The 15,827-nt window shown below is 30.4% G+C and overlaps 5 protein-coding genes across 12 annotated transcripts in view; 3 read left to right on the top strand and 2 right to left on the bottom strand.

Moving 5' to 3' along the window:
• The window catches only part of LOC117161426 (uncharacterized), a 35,790-nt gene extending 32,938 nt beyond the window's left edge, over positions 1–2,852 (bottom strand). Inside the window, exons 1-7 of one of the 2 annotated variants that reach the window (XM_033342968.2) lie at positions 2,343–2,852; positions 2,074–2,253; positions 1,218–1,448; positions 785–1,147; positions 375–714; positions 154–281; positions 5–64 (exon numbers count right to left, since the gene is read on the bottom strand). In XM_033342968.2, the coding sequence (XP_033198859.2) occupies positions 5–64; positions 154–281; positions 375–714; positions 785–1,147; positions 1,218–1,448; positions 2,074–2,142 (1,191 nt within the window). In that variant the 5' untranslated portion in view covers positions 2,143–2,253; positions 2,343–2,852. Of the gene's footprint in view, positions 1–4; positions 65–153; positions 282–374; positions 715–784; positions 1,148–1,217; positions 1,449–2,073 lie in introns of both variants that reach the window. The other variant, XM_076618782.1, reaches the window with a different exon arrangement.
• A 2,857-nt stretch (positions 2,853–5,709) lies between these two features.
• Positions 5,710–7,362, top strand: Hacd1 (3-hydroxyacyl-CoA dehydratase 1). Of its 2 annotated transcripts, none has more exons than XM_033343255.2 (5): positions 5,710–6,183; positions 6,409–6,526; positions 6,595–6,830; positions 6,954–7,135; positions 7,207–7,362. In XM_033343255.2, the coding sequence occupies exons 1-5, from the start codon at positions 6,113–6,115 to the stop codon at positions 7,284–7,286; spliced, it is 687 nt and encodes a 228-aa protein (XP_033199146.1). In that variant the 5' UTR covers positions 5,710–6,112; the 3' UTR covers positions 7,287–7,362. The 2 variants fall into 2 exon arrangements, with proteins under 2 accessions (XP_033199146.1, XP_076474906.1); XM_076618791.1 differs by lacking the exon at positions 5,710–6,183 and adding an exon at positions 6,284–6,326.
• Positions 7,363–7,829: 467 nt separating this feature from the next.
• On the top strand, positions 7,830–13,344 carry Sirt2 (Sirtuin 2). Of its 6 annotated transcripts, XR_013058480.1 has the most exons (9): positions 7,830–8,037; positions 8,571–8,703; positions 8,950–9,192; positions 9,310–9,666; positions 9,766–9,961; positions 10,040–10,232; positions 10,317–10,409; positions 10,884–10,977; positions 13,070–13,344. XR_013058480.1 is itself a non-coding variant. In XM_033343150.2 (7 exons), exons 1-7 carry the CDS (start codon positions 8,020–8,022, stop codon positions 10,383–10,385), a joined length of 1,209 nt encoding a protein of 402 aa, XP_033199041.1. In that variant the 5' UTR covers positions 7,830–8,019; the 3' UTR covers positions 10,386–10,866. The 6 variants fall into 6 exon arrangements, 5 of the variants coding, with proteins under 5 accessions (XP_033199041.1, XP_033199059.1, XP_033199050.1 ...); XM_033343150.2 differs by lacking the exons at positions 10,884–10,977; positions 13,070–13,344 and having other exon boundaries at positions 10,317–10,866; XM_033343159.2 differs by lacking the exons at positions 7,830–8,037; positions 10,884–10,977; positions 13,070–13,344 and adding an exon at positions 8,346–8,500 and having other exon boundaries at positions 10,317–10,866.
• LOC117161398 (2-oxoadipate dehydrogenase complex component E1) lies at positions 10,565–15,796 on the bottom strand. Its single transcript, XM_033342892.2, has 13 exons — positions 15,468–15,796; positions 14,240–14,529; positions 13,831–14,050; positions 13,375–13,724; positions 13,065–13,286; positions 12,819–12,976; positions 12,483–12,750; positions 12,179–12,386; positions 11,704–12,116; positions 11,514–11,634; positions 11,190–11,378; positions 11,040–11,125; positions 10,565–10,975 (listed from the first exon to the last, which is right to left on the bottom strand). Exons 1-13 carry the CDS (start codon positions 15,637–15,639, stop codon positions 10,868–10,870), a joined length of 2,805 nt encoding a protein of 934 aa, XP_033198783.2. The 5' UTR covers positions 15,640–15,796; the 3' UTR covers positions 10,565–10,867.
• The window catches only part of LOC117161566 (cell growth regulator with RING finger domain protein 1), a 43,087-nt gene continuing 42,315 nt past the window's right edge, over positions 15,056–15,827 (top strand). Inside the window, exon 1 of the mRNA XM_033343208.2 lies at positions 15,056–15,195. The gene's annotated coding sequence lies outside the window, so the exon portion shown is untranslated. The remainder of the gene's footprint in view (positions 15,196–15,827) is intronic.

Here is a 15,827-nt window from a genome sequence, read left to right as displayed (position 1 = left end):
TTACTTTTATCTCGGATTCCTTCACTTGCAACGTTGTATCCATTATAGCTCCACCAATTACAATCTATGACATAAACAAATTACCCGATGAAAATAAAATGACTAATATCTTATATATTTTTTAAGGTAAACGAATATTTTTGTTTTATTTACTGGATTTCTTTCTGATGTCAGAATGCACTTGGAAGCACTATCGTTGAAAGAGCTCTGAAAACTCTTTTTAGCCAAATTCACTGCAATTTCTGCTGCAACACTTGCATTGTTTTCTATGAGTGCCATATCTGTTGATTTTAAAAAGACAAAAATTAAGTGACAAATATTGATCTTGCTTATGTTTTCTTAATTTTTATATCAATGGACTTATTTATACTTACTAGCTCGAAGAGATTGACCATGTGTAACCTTATTTAATTCTTCTAGCAAAAATGGTGTGACATTCTTTCCACTTACATTTTTACTTTTTGCATTTTCTAAAGCATTACATATAGCCAATTCCATTTCTTTTGAATCTAATGCATATTCTGTAGGAATAGGGACAGCAAACAATAATCCTGTTTGAAGACCTAATTCCCTTTGTGCTTTAAGAATCTTTGTTGCTTCTTCTGAATTTGATACTCTATGTGGCACTTTTGTCTTTTGTAATGATTCAGTGCAGTAAAATGCAGGAAAATAGTTTGTTTCACCAATTTTTATAACTGGAACTCCTTGTGTTTCCTACAAATGGAGACAATTACAAATCTCTATTGTAATAATTATTATTTTTTATGCAAAAAAATATATTAACCAGATATTCTAATGTCTTCTCAATATCTAATATAGATTTAACACCAGAACAAACAACAGCTACAGGAGTACGCCCAAGCTCTAGTAAATCAGTACTAATATCAAAACTCTTTTCTGCACCACGATGAACACCACCAATGCCTCCTGTTGCCATTATAGGCAAATCTAATAAATTTGAAATTAACATTGTTGCACTAACAGTTGTTCCTCCATTTAGTTTTTGGGCAACAACTGTTGATATATCTCTACGTGAACACTTAATAGTTTTAGTAGAATCTGATTTAGCTAGTATTTGTAGTTGTTCATCATTCAAACCAACATGTATCTGTCCATTTAAAATTCCTATAGTTGCAGGTATAGCACCCTAAAATGATATAAAAGTATAATGTAAAAGAAGCAATATTTTTCTTTCTTTAGAATTCATAAACAATTACTTTTTTTCTAACAGTGTTTTCTACTTGAATGGCTGTTTTCAAATTATCAGGATAAGGCATTCCATGAGTAATGATTGTTGATTCTAAGGCCACAATTGGCAGCCCATTTTTTTTTGCCACTTCTATATCAGAACTACAAACAATCTTGCAATTGCTGCTGGCATTACGGTTATTTAGTGAATTAATCCTTTTCACTGCTTTAAGCAATCTTTGACTATTCAACCACTGCATCTTTATGTTTTTAGGTAGATATGAGTAATATAAAAAGATTCAAGAAACATTCATACAACTTGCTGCTTATCATTTGACAATAGATTGAAATGGTAAGTTAACAATAATACATTGAACATTGATAATATAGTAATATCTACAGATTATAAAGACAGTGTATGGATTCTTTACACATGTGATTAACCTATATAAACTTCTTTTCTCCCATATTAATAGGACAGCAAATAAATGTATTATAAAATAAATTCGATGTAAATTTCGATAACAAATCTTTTCGATCTATCGACTTTATATATTGGGAGCTTAATTCAACAAATTTTAAGTCGATAATTAATCATAAATATTTTATATCTAGAACAATATCATAATAATTTTTCACTGCTGTCATGTGTAATTATTTAAGATAATTTAGTCGAAGATAATTTTAGTAATTAGTAAAATATTAATTACATCCTAGTTTTATTAGAAAAATTAATTTACTCCTAATTTTTTATTGTTTATAATTTCTATTAGTTAAAAATATTCTTAACACGTTGAATGCCACGCCAGTTTTACAAGGTTTGGCCGTGGCTCCACAATGAATTTTTTTATTATACGATGCATATAATGTTGAAATATTACCTACAAGAGATATGTTACGGTGTATAATCATCATTAATGAATTTATCTCACTGAGGTCACCGGTGACCCCCATGGCGCTGTAGTGCAATTTCGCTCGATCCACTTAATTTTTGCGATTATCAGTTATCTCATATTGTATCTTCGCGTTGCTAAATAATTGTTCTATACTGTTACGTCTCGGGACCTACCATAAACCATAATCCATCCCTCGGTCATACTTATTCGGACCCGCAATAATCCTAAAGAACCATCACAAGATTTAGCATTTTTTACCTTACTGTCAAGCCCCTTAATTGCCATCAAACATCTTTCAAGTCGAAACGTTCCTTAGGGTTATTGTTCATTAAGGTAAAACACGGAAAAAGCGGGGTTTTCCCATGTCCGACAGCCACTGGTGGGGGGCGCACATAATAGATCTATATTTCATGTATAAATAAAACTATTTTTATACATTCTATACTGCATTCATTTCGTCACACTATTGTAGTAACGGTGGTAATAATAAAAAATTTATAACTATTGACATTTCTTCCAATTATGTATTTTTACTAATCTTGGTGCGCCGGTCACCGGTGACCTCCGCGGGGCCACGGTCAAGTTGAGTGCCGGTCACCGGTGACCCCCATGACATTCAACGTGTTAAATATAAATATAGAGTGTCGGACAAAATGGTAGGACACTTTACCTATTTGTGTATTTCATCTTGTTAAAAGAAGGAAATATTTCGCATATCCTATATGTTCCAGAATAACATTTCCAGAATAATATTTCCAGAATAACACATTAAATTTCATATTCATACGATAATACATATACAATACATACAATGAGGAAGTTAGGGGAAAAATAAGCATGGACTGATATTAATTGGATAGTTAATGTTAAGGTTGATAGTTCTATATTCAAACGTATATACGTAATATTCAGTTAATATTTTCTCTCTTTGCTCGATTAATATTCTCTCTTTTTGTTTGGTTAATATTCACAGGGTCATCCCCACTATTACCTGGAATTGACCCGCTCGGAGTTCGCCCGAGGCGATCGTCCGTGTTATCTAATTGGTAATCGATGGTGTCAAGTTACGAAGTCATTGTATGAAGAAAAATAGAATTTGTTTTTTTACCTTATTATTATGAAACTATTTTAATCAGATTGCTGAGGTTTTAGCAATGAAAATGATACCGAACATGACTACATTCGAATGACTTTGGACTATTCGGATTAATCACGATTAAGAAAAAAAATGTAAAACGAATATTATAATTCATTAGCATTTTTCATTCAGTTTCTTGATAATGTAGAATAAATCACTTTTTCGAATGATGTCCTAAAAAATTGTGTTATTTGAGCAATTCTCGGAATGCACTTGCTCGGGTAATGTTTGTCACACGGACCTGACAAACATTAATCATTTAGCAAGCAAGAGACAAGTGAAGTCTACGAGACTACGCAGCTTTATCCAAATTCATAATTTAGTGGTGTTTTTAAAAAAAAAGAAGAAATAGCAATGAGTCGTCAAAAACGTCTTAAACGGTGGAAAATTGAAGAAATGATTCGTTTATGATCAAACAATTATGCAATTACCTAAATTCACAAAATAATAAAGTGGAGTCGTAATGTGATATTACATAATCAATCACGATACAATCTCTTAGGAAACTCTGAAAGAGATTTTCATTTCGTAGTCGAATAACTACTGACAGAAATTGTAAGAATGGAAAGTAGGTCAAGTAAGTCTTATCATTTTTTCTAATCAAATACAACCCAAATTTATATTTCTAACTTCTTTGTTGTATGTCATGAACTTAAGATTATATGTATATTTTCATCTTTTAATTACATGAAATATACAAATAGGTATGTAAGGTGTCCTATCATTTCGTCCCGCATTGTATAGTAACTCTCCTTTTTGAACTAAAATCTACAAATATCATTAAACATTTTACTAATACATATAATTAAAACATCGAATATCATAGTGCTGAAAACCTCGATAGAAAAACATAAACATGTTGCAATTCTTCATAAAAATATAATATAATCGATTACAGATCAAAATTAACAAATAATTAAGGAAATATTAAATATTTCAAATACTTATTTTTTAAATAGTTCTTGAAAACTTCGAATTTTTTTATTGTTAATATGATTATATTTTTAATAGATATAGATATTAAAAAACTTAAGGTGTACAAATCTATATGTGCGGAGCACGTTTATTTGCTATGTTATTGCGATTTATTACGTCAAAATTTATTTATGAATTCAGAAAGGAAATGGCAATTCATTAACATATTAATATTGAATTAATTTTATAATTTACATTTTTCTTGACGTATATAAGTAGAAGAGTGTAACACGTACGTAGACCGTAGTGGTACACATTGTACATATATGAACATACAGTCAGTCTCGAAAACATTTAGACACTAGCCCAACTTCATATTCTACTTGATGTAAAAAGAAGTGAGTCTTTATGTCTCAGAAATATTCGGACAATTTATATGTTGATGTTAAAAGATCTAAACTGATAATTTTTTATAAAAGTTTGATATATATATCCGGGACTCCTTTTGTTTAATAACGTATTTTAAGCACTTTAATATGTTGAAGATTATGTTTTGTTAGTAATCGAGACTGTATTTTATTCCTCTATTATACGAATTTACCATTTTTCTTTATTTATTTATTGTTGTCTTTTACTAATTTTACGGTCCAGATCATTCCATATTTCTAGTCATACTTCTGTAAGAATAAATACAAGAATATTAGGCCATATCAAAAATTTAAGTTAAACAAAAAGCAACAATAAATACTAAAGAAAAATGATTAAATTCGTCTAATTTATACATACTCAGTATAAAATAAAGTTCCCGAAAAGCATCTGTATATTTGGATTAATCTCAAGAATCACTGGACGGACATTGGTGCGATTTTCATTATTTTAAAGCGCATTTCTCGAATAAGGTTTAGGTGTGAAACATTAACCTATGACGAAAGGAAGCAGGAGTCGAAAATATAAACCAGAGATTACAGATATTCACAACGCAACAACGATCTTCTTCGCTACAATCGTATTTTGTTTAAAATCTGCCACGATATAGCGAGGAAATATGATCCCCCCTTCGAGCAATGTCTTTCTCTTTTCGATGTGCGGCATGTCTGATGTTTCACGACTTCACTGTTTGACAATCTGTGTTATTTCGCGAACTGCAGAATAATTACCGAGCCAATAGAAATTCACAAAATCGTCAGCCATTTTATTAAAAAAGATTATATGTATAAGATTTCGGGCAAAGATAGGGTATATCAGAGGCTAATAAAGGATTAAAATACAGTATCGATTACTCACACAAGATGATTTTTAATAGATTAAATTATTTAAGATAATTATTGAATAAAAGTAATCGGATAAAATATTACACTTTTATAAAAAAAACTGCCATTTCAGTCCTTTTAACGTCAATTTATAAGTGCCCAAATATTTTTGAGGCCGGCTATATATAGTTTTGCATTTTGTACTGGATTTTTTCTAACATTGGAGGGACAAAGTCATTCACATTAACATTTTTACAGTTTTAGAAATTATTCTTAATTACCAAGGTGAAGTTCGTAGAAGGTAAGAATATTGCGCCAATTTACACGTTTTACACAATGTATTATACCTTTTCCCTAAAAGTAAATTTCTAGTTTTCAAAAACTAATTAAATATCATATATCAATCATGTGTCAATTTGTTTAAATTTTATCATTTATAAAATATCAGAGAACAAATAAGAAAATATTAGGTCGTTTCAAATTCAAGCTATATAGGAAATTGCTACGTTCCTGCTCGGGTTAAATGCTGTATGTACATATGTAAATATGTATGTATGTATGAGTAGCGTACTACACTTACATACTATACTTGACTCTACCCGTAATCGCCAGTTCACGTTGTACATCCGACGAGTTATGAATTTGAAAGGCACGTAGAAGTATAATAATTATTTATTATTACTGTTATAAATAAGTAAAGTCACACTGAATTAAAAAATATAAATATGAAATCGAAGAAAACAAATAACGTCGGATTATTGTATTTAAAGACTTATAATTTGCTACAAGTATTTGGGTAAGTATTATTACTTTCCTCGCTTTCACCAAATTATAATGAAGTGATTATAAGAAAAAACATTTTATTGTTATTCAAGTTTCACTAATTAACATTTCAGTAATTTCTGCTATAATGTTCAACAATCTAATCTTAATTGAAAAGTATGTTTAATAACTTTGAGATGAAAATAGGTATTATAGAGAATATTGTTAAATATATTAAAATAATTATGTATATTTGCAGTTGGAGTTATATACTTTATAAATTTGTAGTGAATGATTTTTCTTCTACGACAGAAGCAAATTTGTGGCAGAATGTTAAATGGCCTGTTGTTATTTTTCAACATGCTGCTCTTTTAGAAGTAAGCAATAATATTCATCTTGGTTTTGTTCATAAAAGATTGCTTAATAAAGCATATCTTTATTATAGATAATCCATGCTGCAACTGGTTTAGTTAAATCAAACCCTGTACTTACAACTTTTCAAGTGTTTAGTCGTATTATAGTAGTGAGTGGTGTATTGTTGGCAACTCCAAATAATTATGCGGCGTCATCTCATGGTCTTCCATTAGCCATCTTAGCATGGTCAATAACGGAAATAATTCGATATTTGTTTTACTATATGAATCTCAATGAATTTGTTCCTTATTTTCTCACATGGCTGAGGTATGTAATTTAATCACTTCATAGATTTTTTATATAATAAATAATATCTATTCATTAAATATTTTATTTATTAATAATACCTATTTTTCAGTATTCAAAATTGAAATGCTTTAATTATTACAGGTATACGTTATTTATTGTATTGTACCCAATAGGTGTAACTGGAGAATTATTATGCATATATTCAGCTGTAAATTATGCAAACTCTCATCCAGAATTCTGGAGTTACAAACTTCCTAACTCATGGAATTTCATATTTAGTTATTATTTCATTCTTATAACTATTATGCTATCATATATTCCTCGTAAGTTTCTGAGAAATGTATTATCATATCATATATTGATTATATAATAATTTCTTTTCTTTATATTACAGTTTTCCCACAATTATATTTGCATATGTTTGCTCAAAGACGTAAAATTATAGGAGGTGAAACATCCAAGAAAGCGAATTAATATAAAGGAAATTTTAATATATTTTATTAATATTTTATAATATTTATGATAAAAATAAATATTACAAGATATAGCATGACTGTTCCTGATTTAGAATACCATCTGAAAATTATATACCTTGTGATGTATTATAATCCATTATAAGCAAATTATTACTTAGTTATAATAACATTAATAAGATTACAACAGTTTTTAGGAATAAAGATTAAAATTATTTAATTATGAATCAACTATCATAAAATATTAGACATTTTTAATAACATTTAAAATTACTTGCTATAATTTTTATTATAAAATATCCAATTTCTAAATTCATGAGTAGAAAGATCATCTGTACTATTCCCTCTATCTATATATATACTATGCTATCATATTATTAAATAGGATTTACTAATTAGATAATAAATATCATGTATATTAGTTTTAAAAAATGAGGATTTTATATTATTTACATTATTTATAGGAATAGCTACTCGAAATAATACTTATAATTTGCAAAAATATCATTCGATATACATATGTATTAAAAAAACAAAATACAAAATCATAAAGTATTGCCTGTATGAGTTTAATCGAACGCGCGTCATTTGATAACCTATTCTAATCATATGTTCACAAGTAAATATATGAATAACACTATTTCTTTAGTGTGACAACGATAATAATTTTACTTAACATTAGTTGAAGAAGTTACACGAATTTAGAAACATGTCCGGAAACATGTCCGAACACAATGATGACACGGAAAAAGGTAACGTTTTCAAACTGTCATTTGTCTTACATAATGAAATTCAATTTTTCTTGTATATCAGTTTATAATTGTTATTTAATTGTTTAATAAAATTCACAAGATTAAATTTTCTACTTCACTACATATATTTTTTAAAATGCAAAAACTTAAATAAATTTTCAATTGAAATCCTTAATTTCATAATTTAGAATATCGAAACATTATTAAATGACAAAATCAGTATCTTTTATTATAGTATTATAGTGCTTTCTGATTTTTTATCTATTTACGATAATCCAAATTATTTATCTAATAAACGTAGATAAGTGGAACATGATTACGATAGAGGTTAACTGTCATCCATAAGAGTTTGAAACCTTATTAATTAAATAATATGGTAAAATGAATTAAGTGAAATTATTGTTATACACTGATTATTATAATCTCAGAGTACCTAAGTTTTCATATCATCGTAAAATTTTAGGTAATTGTTAAATGACACGTGTCTTTATTGAGTTAAATTATAATTATAACATCACGATGTCTGATTGCAGTGTGTCAAAATGTTTCCGCAGATCATTTTTCCTTTAATTAGCCGTCAGCGGCAATTACTCGGCCAACAACTCTGGCGAAAATCTGTATTTATGTATTTTTATTGCAACGAGTACAATGAATTTATTTCTTTAAGTAACTTATCTAAATGTCTTTGTTTTCTACATTAAATTTATTGTCTTTTATTATTTCAAAAGGTTAACAGTGCATGTTATATTTTTGAAAAATAGGAACTAGACAATCGTGATATATAAATATGTGACAAAATTTAAAGTATTTAATTTATTCTTATTTGTCAAATTGTTTTACTAACAAATATTACATTCATTTATAGCGTTAATTTGTATATTGCTATATATATTGTTCATTTATTTGTATCAGAGAAGAAATCAAATGAGGAGGCTACAAACAGTTCTTCAGAACAAGAAGAGGTAGAAGATTCTGATATGGAAAAGATTCGGAAATATTTGGCACAAAAGTTAAAACTTTTTGATTCATCAGATTATGATGAACAGTCACAACAAAAAGTCCTCCGTGAACTTAATATAGATGGAGTGGTAGATTATATAAAAGAAACTGAAAACTGTAAAATTATTACTATGGCTGGAGCTGGTATCTCCACATGTATGTTTTAAGAAATATTCCTAATCTTGAATTAGTTGTATATCTATATATAATTTTGAATTATATATATTAGGTATATTGCACAAAAATGCTTCTTTTATTTTTTATGTTTTTTAGCTGCAGGAATTCCTGATTTTCGATCACCATCAAGTGGTCTTTATCACAATTTAGAGAAATATAATCTACCTCATCCTCAAGCTATTTTTGAGTTAGATTTCTTTATGGAAAATCCTGAACCATTCTTTATGCTTGCAAGAGAATTGTTACCTGAAGGTTTTAAACCTACACCATCCCATTATTTCATCCGTCTTTTATGGGAAAAAGGACTACTTTTGAGACACTACACCCAGAACATCGATACATTAGAAAGAATGGCTGGTTTACCTCCTGAAAAATTAGTAGAAGCTCATGGTACATTTCATACTGGTCGATGTCTTAAATGTAGAGCACCATACACTCTTCCATGGATGAAAGGTACAACTTTTTTCTTCTTATATATATTTTTTAATGTTATAGTAAGATCATAATTGTTACAATTAAATACATACTTTAAACCTCAGTACCTATTTTCAGAAAAAATTATGGAAGGTGTTATACCAAAATGTGAAGAATGTAACGAAGGTGTAGTAAAACCTGATATAGTGTTTTTCGGGGAAATGTTACCCGAACGTTTCCATTTCCTTATCGATCGGGATTTTGCACAAGCAGATCTTTTGATAATTATGGGATCAAGTTTGGTAGTGCAGCCTTTTGCATCTTTAGTAGATAGGTATGTATTATTTACAAGTATCATATTGTTTCCTTCATTCTCCACATTCAATTAATTATAATTTCAATTTCTTTGAAGGGTGCGACCCAATTGTCCGCGCCTACTTATCAATAAAGAAAAAGTAGGTATGCAAGATCGCTTATCGCGACTTTTAGGACTGCGACATGGCTTGATCTTTGATACACGAAGTTCTCATGGCGGTCGTGATGTTGCCTGGTTAGGTGATTGCGATACTGGCTGTCAATTATTAGCTGAAAAGTTGGGCTGGGGGGTACGTTCCATTAAATTTAAATTATATTTTTAGTGTGCTTTAAACTCAGAAATATGTCTTATATAAATTTATTTTCTTTTTTAGGATGAATTAAAAGATCTTATAAAAAAAGAACATGAACGTTTAAGTGCAGAACATACCAATAAGGATTAAGCTCATCAATTGTCTTATTGCAATGTAAATTTAGTTTTTTAGATTACTTGAGATCTAATTTTGCTGCTATTTCTTTGAGGACAAAGAAATTATATAGATGAATAATATTTTGCTTCAAAGGAATTGTAAAAACATTGTTTAGAATGTTAAACATTTATCACAACGATATTGAAGAGTCATTATTTTACTTGTATCTATGTCATCATTTCTTTCTATAGTATATTATATTAAATTAATGGTGAAAATTAGAATTTTTGAACAAGTAATTTTTCATACAATTAGTGTTGTATTTGATAGTACATTCATGTCATGGATATATTTTATTAATAATAATGTTGATCCATTACAATAATGATCGCTCAATGACATGTAAATAATTTATTTCCTCATATAGTATATAATGATGTTATGCAAATAAATGTAACTTTTGGCAGTTGAATTATATGTATAAATAAAACAGAGTAAAACATACAATACAAAATTCATTTCATATTAAAGGGTTTCACGGTTACTACCTGAGCTTCCTGCTGATGTAACTTTCCCGCACCTACAGCTGCTGCAGCCATGGGTTTACGACCGCTGTATTTTATCTGTAAGTCACAAAATTATTTTTACAAATATGTATCTCAAATATTACTTAAATTATTAACTTACTAGTCTGCCACATAAATTTTCGAATCGAGATTTGACAAAATTCCATGCTCCCATATTTTGCGGTTCTTCTTGACTCCATATGAAAGCTTAAGGAAATATTTATATTAATATTTTAAAATATATTTAAGCAATTTATTTTGTATAACTTACTCTTGGCGTATTTATATCTATCGATTTCTTGCAATAATTCTTGAACTGGAAAAGGGCATAAACTCTCGACTCTAATAATTGCTACATTCTTTTGATCTGTGCTTTCTCTAAAGTTATCAAGAGCATAATAGTGTTTACCGCTCACAAGGATCACTTTAGTCACTTTTGATTCTTCTACCTTTTCATCTCCTGTTAAATTATTATTTATTAAATTATTATTTTATTTCATTTGGAGTCAAATATAGCTAAAGGAGGGAGAAAGATGAAGACAAAGAGAGAAAGAAAGAGAGGGAGAGATCATTTTTTTTATTGTATTCAACATACCAATAACGGTTTTAAATCTAGTCTGTGGTTGCATATCTGTTATTGGCGAGGTTGCTGCGATATGGCGCAGCAATATTTTCGGAGCCATTATTATTAAAGGTTTTCGAAAATTTCTTACCATCTAACAGAAATAAAGACAATTTATTACATTAAAAATATAATTAAGGATTTATTAGAATAAGGATCTTACTTGTCTCCTTAATAGATGAAAGTATTGAGCCGGTGTCGTAGGATTTGTCACACATATGTTAACATTATCACCATCAGGTTTATCTTCGTTACTGTCCGTAAGTTGTAAAAACCTTTCAAGTCTGGAGGAACTGTGTTCAGGACCAGCGCCGTCGTAACCATGTGGTAGAAGTATCGTTAATCCGCTACTTAGCATCCATTTTGCCTCACCACTGGTTACAAAAGTATCGATTATGATCTGTGCTCCATTAAAAAAATCTCCAAATTGTGCCTCCCATATCGTTAAGGTAGTTGGCATAGCTATACTCATGCCATACTCGTATCCTAAGACTGCTTCTTCAGACAGAATACTATTAGCTAACTCTAATTTTCCTGTTTGTCCCTCGACCATTGAATTTAGTGGAATATGTATATCTAAAATCATGATTGATGATAAGACTTTTATTAATTTATGATTAGAATCATTTTATAAATACCTCCAGTGGATTGATCAACAAGCATGGCATGTCTATGGGAAAAGGTACCACGACCAATGTCTTGCCCGCTTATTCTTACATTATACCCTTGATACAATAAAGTTCCAATTGCTAAAGCTTCGGCAGTAGCCCAATCCAAATGTTCACCACTCGCTATTTTTTTTAATCGAGATTGAACATGGTTTTTCAATAATTTGGGATGAATTATCTGTTGCATGATAAAATAGTACGTTCAATTAGCTGAACAATTAGGGAATCAATTAGGGAAAATGAGCAGCATTTATTGTATAACCTATGTTCTCACCGAGTCATCGTCAATATGAACGCTCTTTTCGGCAATGAACCTCAATAGGCTTAAATCAACTCCCGTGTCCCACTGTGTCACGCTCGCATCAGCCTGCTGTATTTCGCTCCACAAGCCTGCAAAATAGGTAGGTTGTGGGACATAATTATCCGCTTCATTCAAACCTTGATTCAATTTGGCCTTGTGATCTTCGATGATATTTTTGGCTTTTTCCATTGGAAGAACATTGTTCTTTACTAGTTTGTCTAAATATCGATCTGGTACCGATCTAATTGAAAATAAAGTAAAGTTAATTAGATTCGACACATCCTATTATTATAATTGAGAATTACTTACGGGCGGCTATGTATAATTTTATAAATAACAGGATTTGTAAAAGCCGGATCGTCTAGTTCATTATGACCCCATCTTCTGAAGCAATTCAGATCCAGGAAAACGTCCTTCCTAAATTTTCGTTGATACTTGAACGCTATTCTAGCAGCTCGGATAACCATCTACGATATTTGAAAATTAAAAAAACTACTAACTAAAAACATACATATGTATATATATAGGAAGAAATTAAAATTCTATCTTGTATACTTCAGGATCATCTCCATTTACATGGATCACCGGAGCGGAGATCATTTTGGCTAAATCCGTGCAGTATCTCGACGATCTACCTCTGGAAGCTGGAGTTGTGAAACCTAATTGATTATTGATCATCAAGTGAACTGTTCCACCTATTTCAAAGTGAGGAACTGCGGATAATGCTAAACATTCTTGGTCAACTCCTTGAGCAGCGTAAGCTGCATCCCCGTGAACCTAGGATAAAAATTGAAATAAGTTCAATACATCGATTTGTTTCCAATTTTACTTTAAATTTTGTCTGATTAATTATCAAACGTCTTACTTGAATATTTAACACTTTATCGCTCCATTGAGCGTTCGCATCTTCACTATATGCTCCGTCTTTATTTGCTTGCATCATTCCTCGAGTTTTTCCCATGGAAACAGGATTTACAGCTTCCAAATGTGAAGGGTTTCGTAATACCGTAACATGGAGGCTTTTCCGATTAATATCGAGGTTTGTGGAAGATACAAAATGACTGATCACGTCACCAGTTGCGTTCACGTTATCCGGAAATTCAGAGTATCCTCGTAGCTGTCGAAATAATTTTTCCGGTGGAAAATTCAACATTCCCGTGAGAAAATTTAGTCGACCTCGATGGGCCATGCCAATTACAATGTATTTTAAATCATCTGCAATTTCATTTAATTGAATATACATAAATTTAATCTTGAATCGATAAAGTATAGATAAGAGATGATCCATGTAATCTTTTTCTAACGATACATTTTTATTTACCATTCGCACATAGTTTAAAAAATTCATAGTAGAAGGCCATCATGCTCTCAGCACCCTCGCCACTGTACCTCTTAAAGTTCACGAATTTGATGGCCAAAAATTGATCGAAAGTTTGACTCTTCAACATTTCCGTTGCGATGCCGATTCGCGTTTCGTCCGTCACGGGTTCCCTTGAACTTTTTTCTACGGTCTCTGCAAACCATTCTCTTTCCTCCTCAGTCTGTGTAGACAGTAATAGAAATCAGGTACTTATACAGATCTTCTACAAAGAAATAAACTAAATAAATAAATATTCGACTTATTCTAATAGAAGAAAATAATAATGAAAGAAATAAACTAAATAAATAAATATTCCAATTATTCTAATAGAAGATTGCTTTAAATTTATTCATGATCAATTACATATTACCTCCAAGTAGCTAAATTCTACTCCTATATGGCCAGTGTATGTCTCGTTTAAAAATTTTAAAGCCTCTTCTACTGTTCCTTCATCTTTCCCCATTGATAACATCCCTTTGAATGGAACTTTATCATCCAAACTTAAACCGAATCTCTCTAGTTTCAACTCTGCCAATGGCACTGGTTTTTTTGACGCAACAGGATTTATCTCAGCCTGTTTATGACCATATTCTCTATAGGCGCTAATCAGTCTATAGAAGTTGCTGTTTTTCGATCGTATTTCCAGGTATTCGTTTGGTACTAGAAATACGAGGAAGAATAGAAAGAAAAATAATGGTAAAAACCAGTAGTTAATATTTATTTTTATCGTATATGGATGTTAAATCATTTTTACGTTATCGCGAAACGTTATCGGTTACTCTCTTGCGTAATAATAAAAATATTCCGAGTTGCGTTTATTATCTTTATCCTAGATTAGTACACTAAGCTTTTCCATATTAATTATAAGTAACTTTAAGATCACTTTAAGTAATATGAACATTACAATAAATATCTCGATATTGAAAGGAATATATTAAACGCATAATAACTTCATAAAAATATATCAACATGCTTATATGAATTTAAATGAATCATATTCAAAAAGGTTAGATTTCATATTCTTTTATTATTTAAAAATGGAATTCAGATATGTCAAGTCCTGATTATATTCGTGCTATTTTTTTAAAACTGGACACCAGGAATTTGAACTTCAAATTTATTGCGCATGCGCGATGCGCACATAGGTAAGAGATTTTCACGCGATTGTTGGGCAGTTGCTTGGGAGAAAGCGGGGAATGTAAGTGTTGTGCGTGCGTTCAAAGTTTCAGTTTGGTATTTTGTGGTTAAAGCGCAGTGATTAGTGTGATTTCGCGTTTTACTCTTATGCTGAAGACATGGATAACGAAATCTGAGGATATGTGCAAGGTAAGAATGATTTATTTCATAAAAATATGCATTTTCTTTCTCAATTTGAAGATGCAACGATGAAACATATTAAAGCTCACTAGCGACACAACGCGGGAATTTTAATAGTTAGTTTTCGAATTCGAATTATGAGCTTGTGCGTTAAAACCTGTCGCAAATATCAATATAGTATCGAATTCCAACTTTTTGTCAAAATGCTGGCTAAAATTTGTATTATTTTTTTATTTTTTACTTATTGTTCCAAATAAATGGAAAAATAATATTCGAAATACCTTCAAAGTGTCTTTGTGGCCTTGGTCTGTACCCATAGACGCCATTTTCACTGTGATAGAGTCGCGTATAGATTTTTAATCGGTAATTTATAGACCTCACAACCGGATGCTTGTCTGCCCATTGAAAACGTGGGTGTTTGGTTCTACAGAATGTTCGAAGAGATGCGTGCATTCTTGTTTTCGTTACGAAATCTACAGCTTAACTGGCAGTTCTCCCTATCGCAGTGCCCAAGTGAGTTTATTACTCTTAACTCCCCCTCTTTCGACAGACCATTATTCAACGTTATCTGTTTATTCGAGATTGCCGATATCACAAGTATGTATTATGAATGGTCGATTTATACAAAACAATATTTATTT

The sequence above is a fragment of the Bombus vancouverensis genome, chromosome 5 (genome assembly GCF_051014615.1).
Source record: "Bombus vancouverensis nearcticus chromosome 5, iyBomVanc1_principal, whole genome shotgun sequence".
Classification (NCBI taxonomy): domain Eukaryota; kingdom Metazoa; phylum Arthropoda; class Insecta; order Hymenoptera; family Apidae; genus Bombus; species Bombus vancouverensis.
The sequence above is the reverse complement of the archived record's forward strand: the minus strand, read 5'-3'. Positions and strand labels throughout refer to the sequence as shown.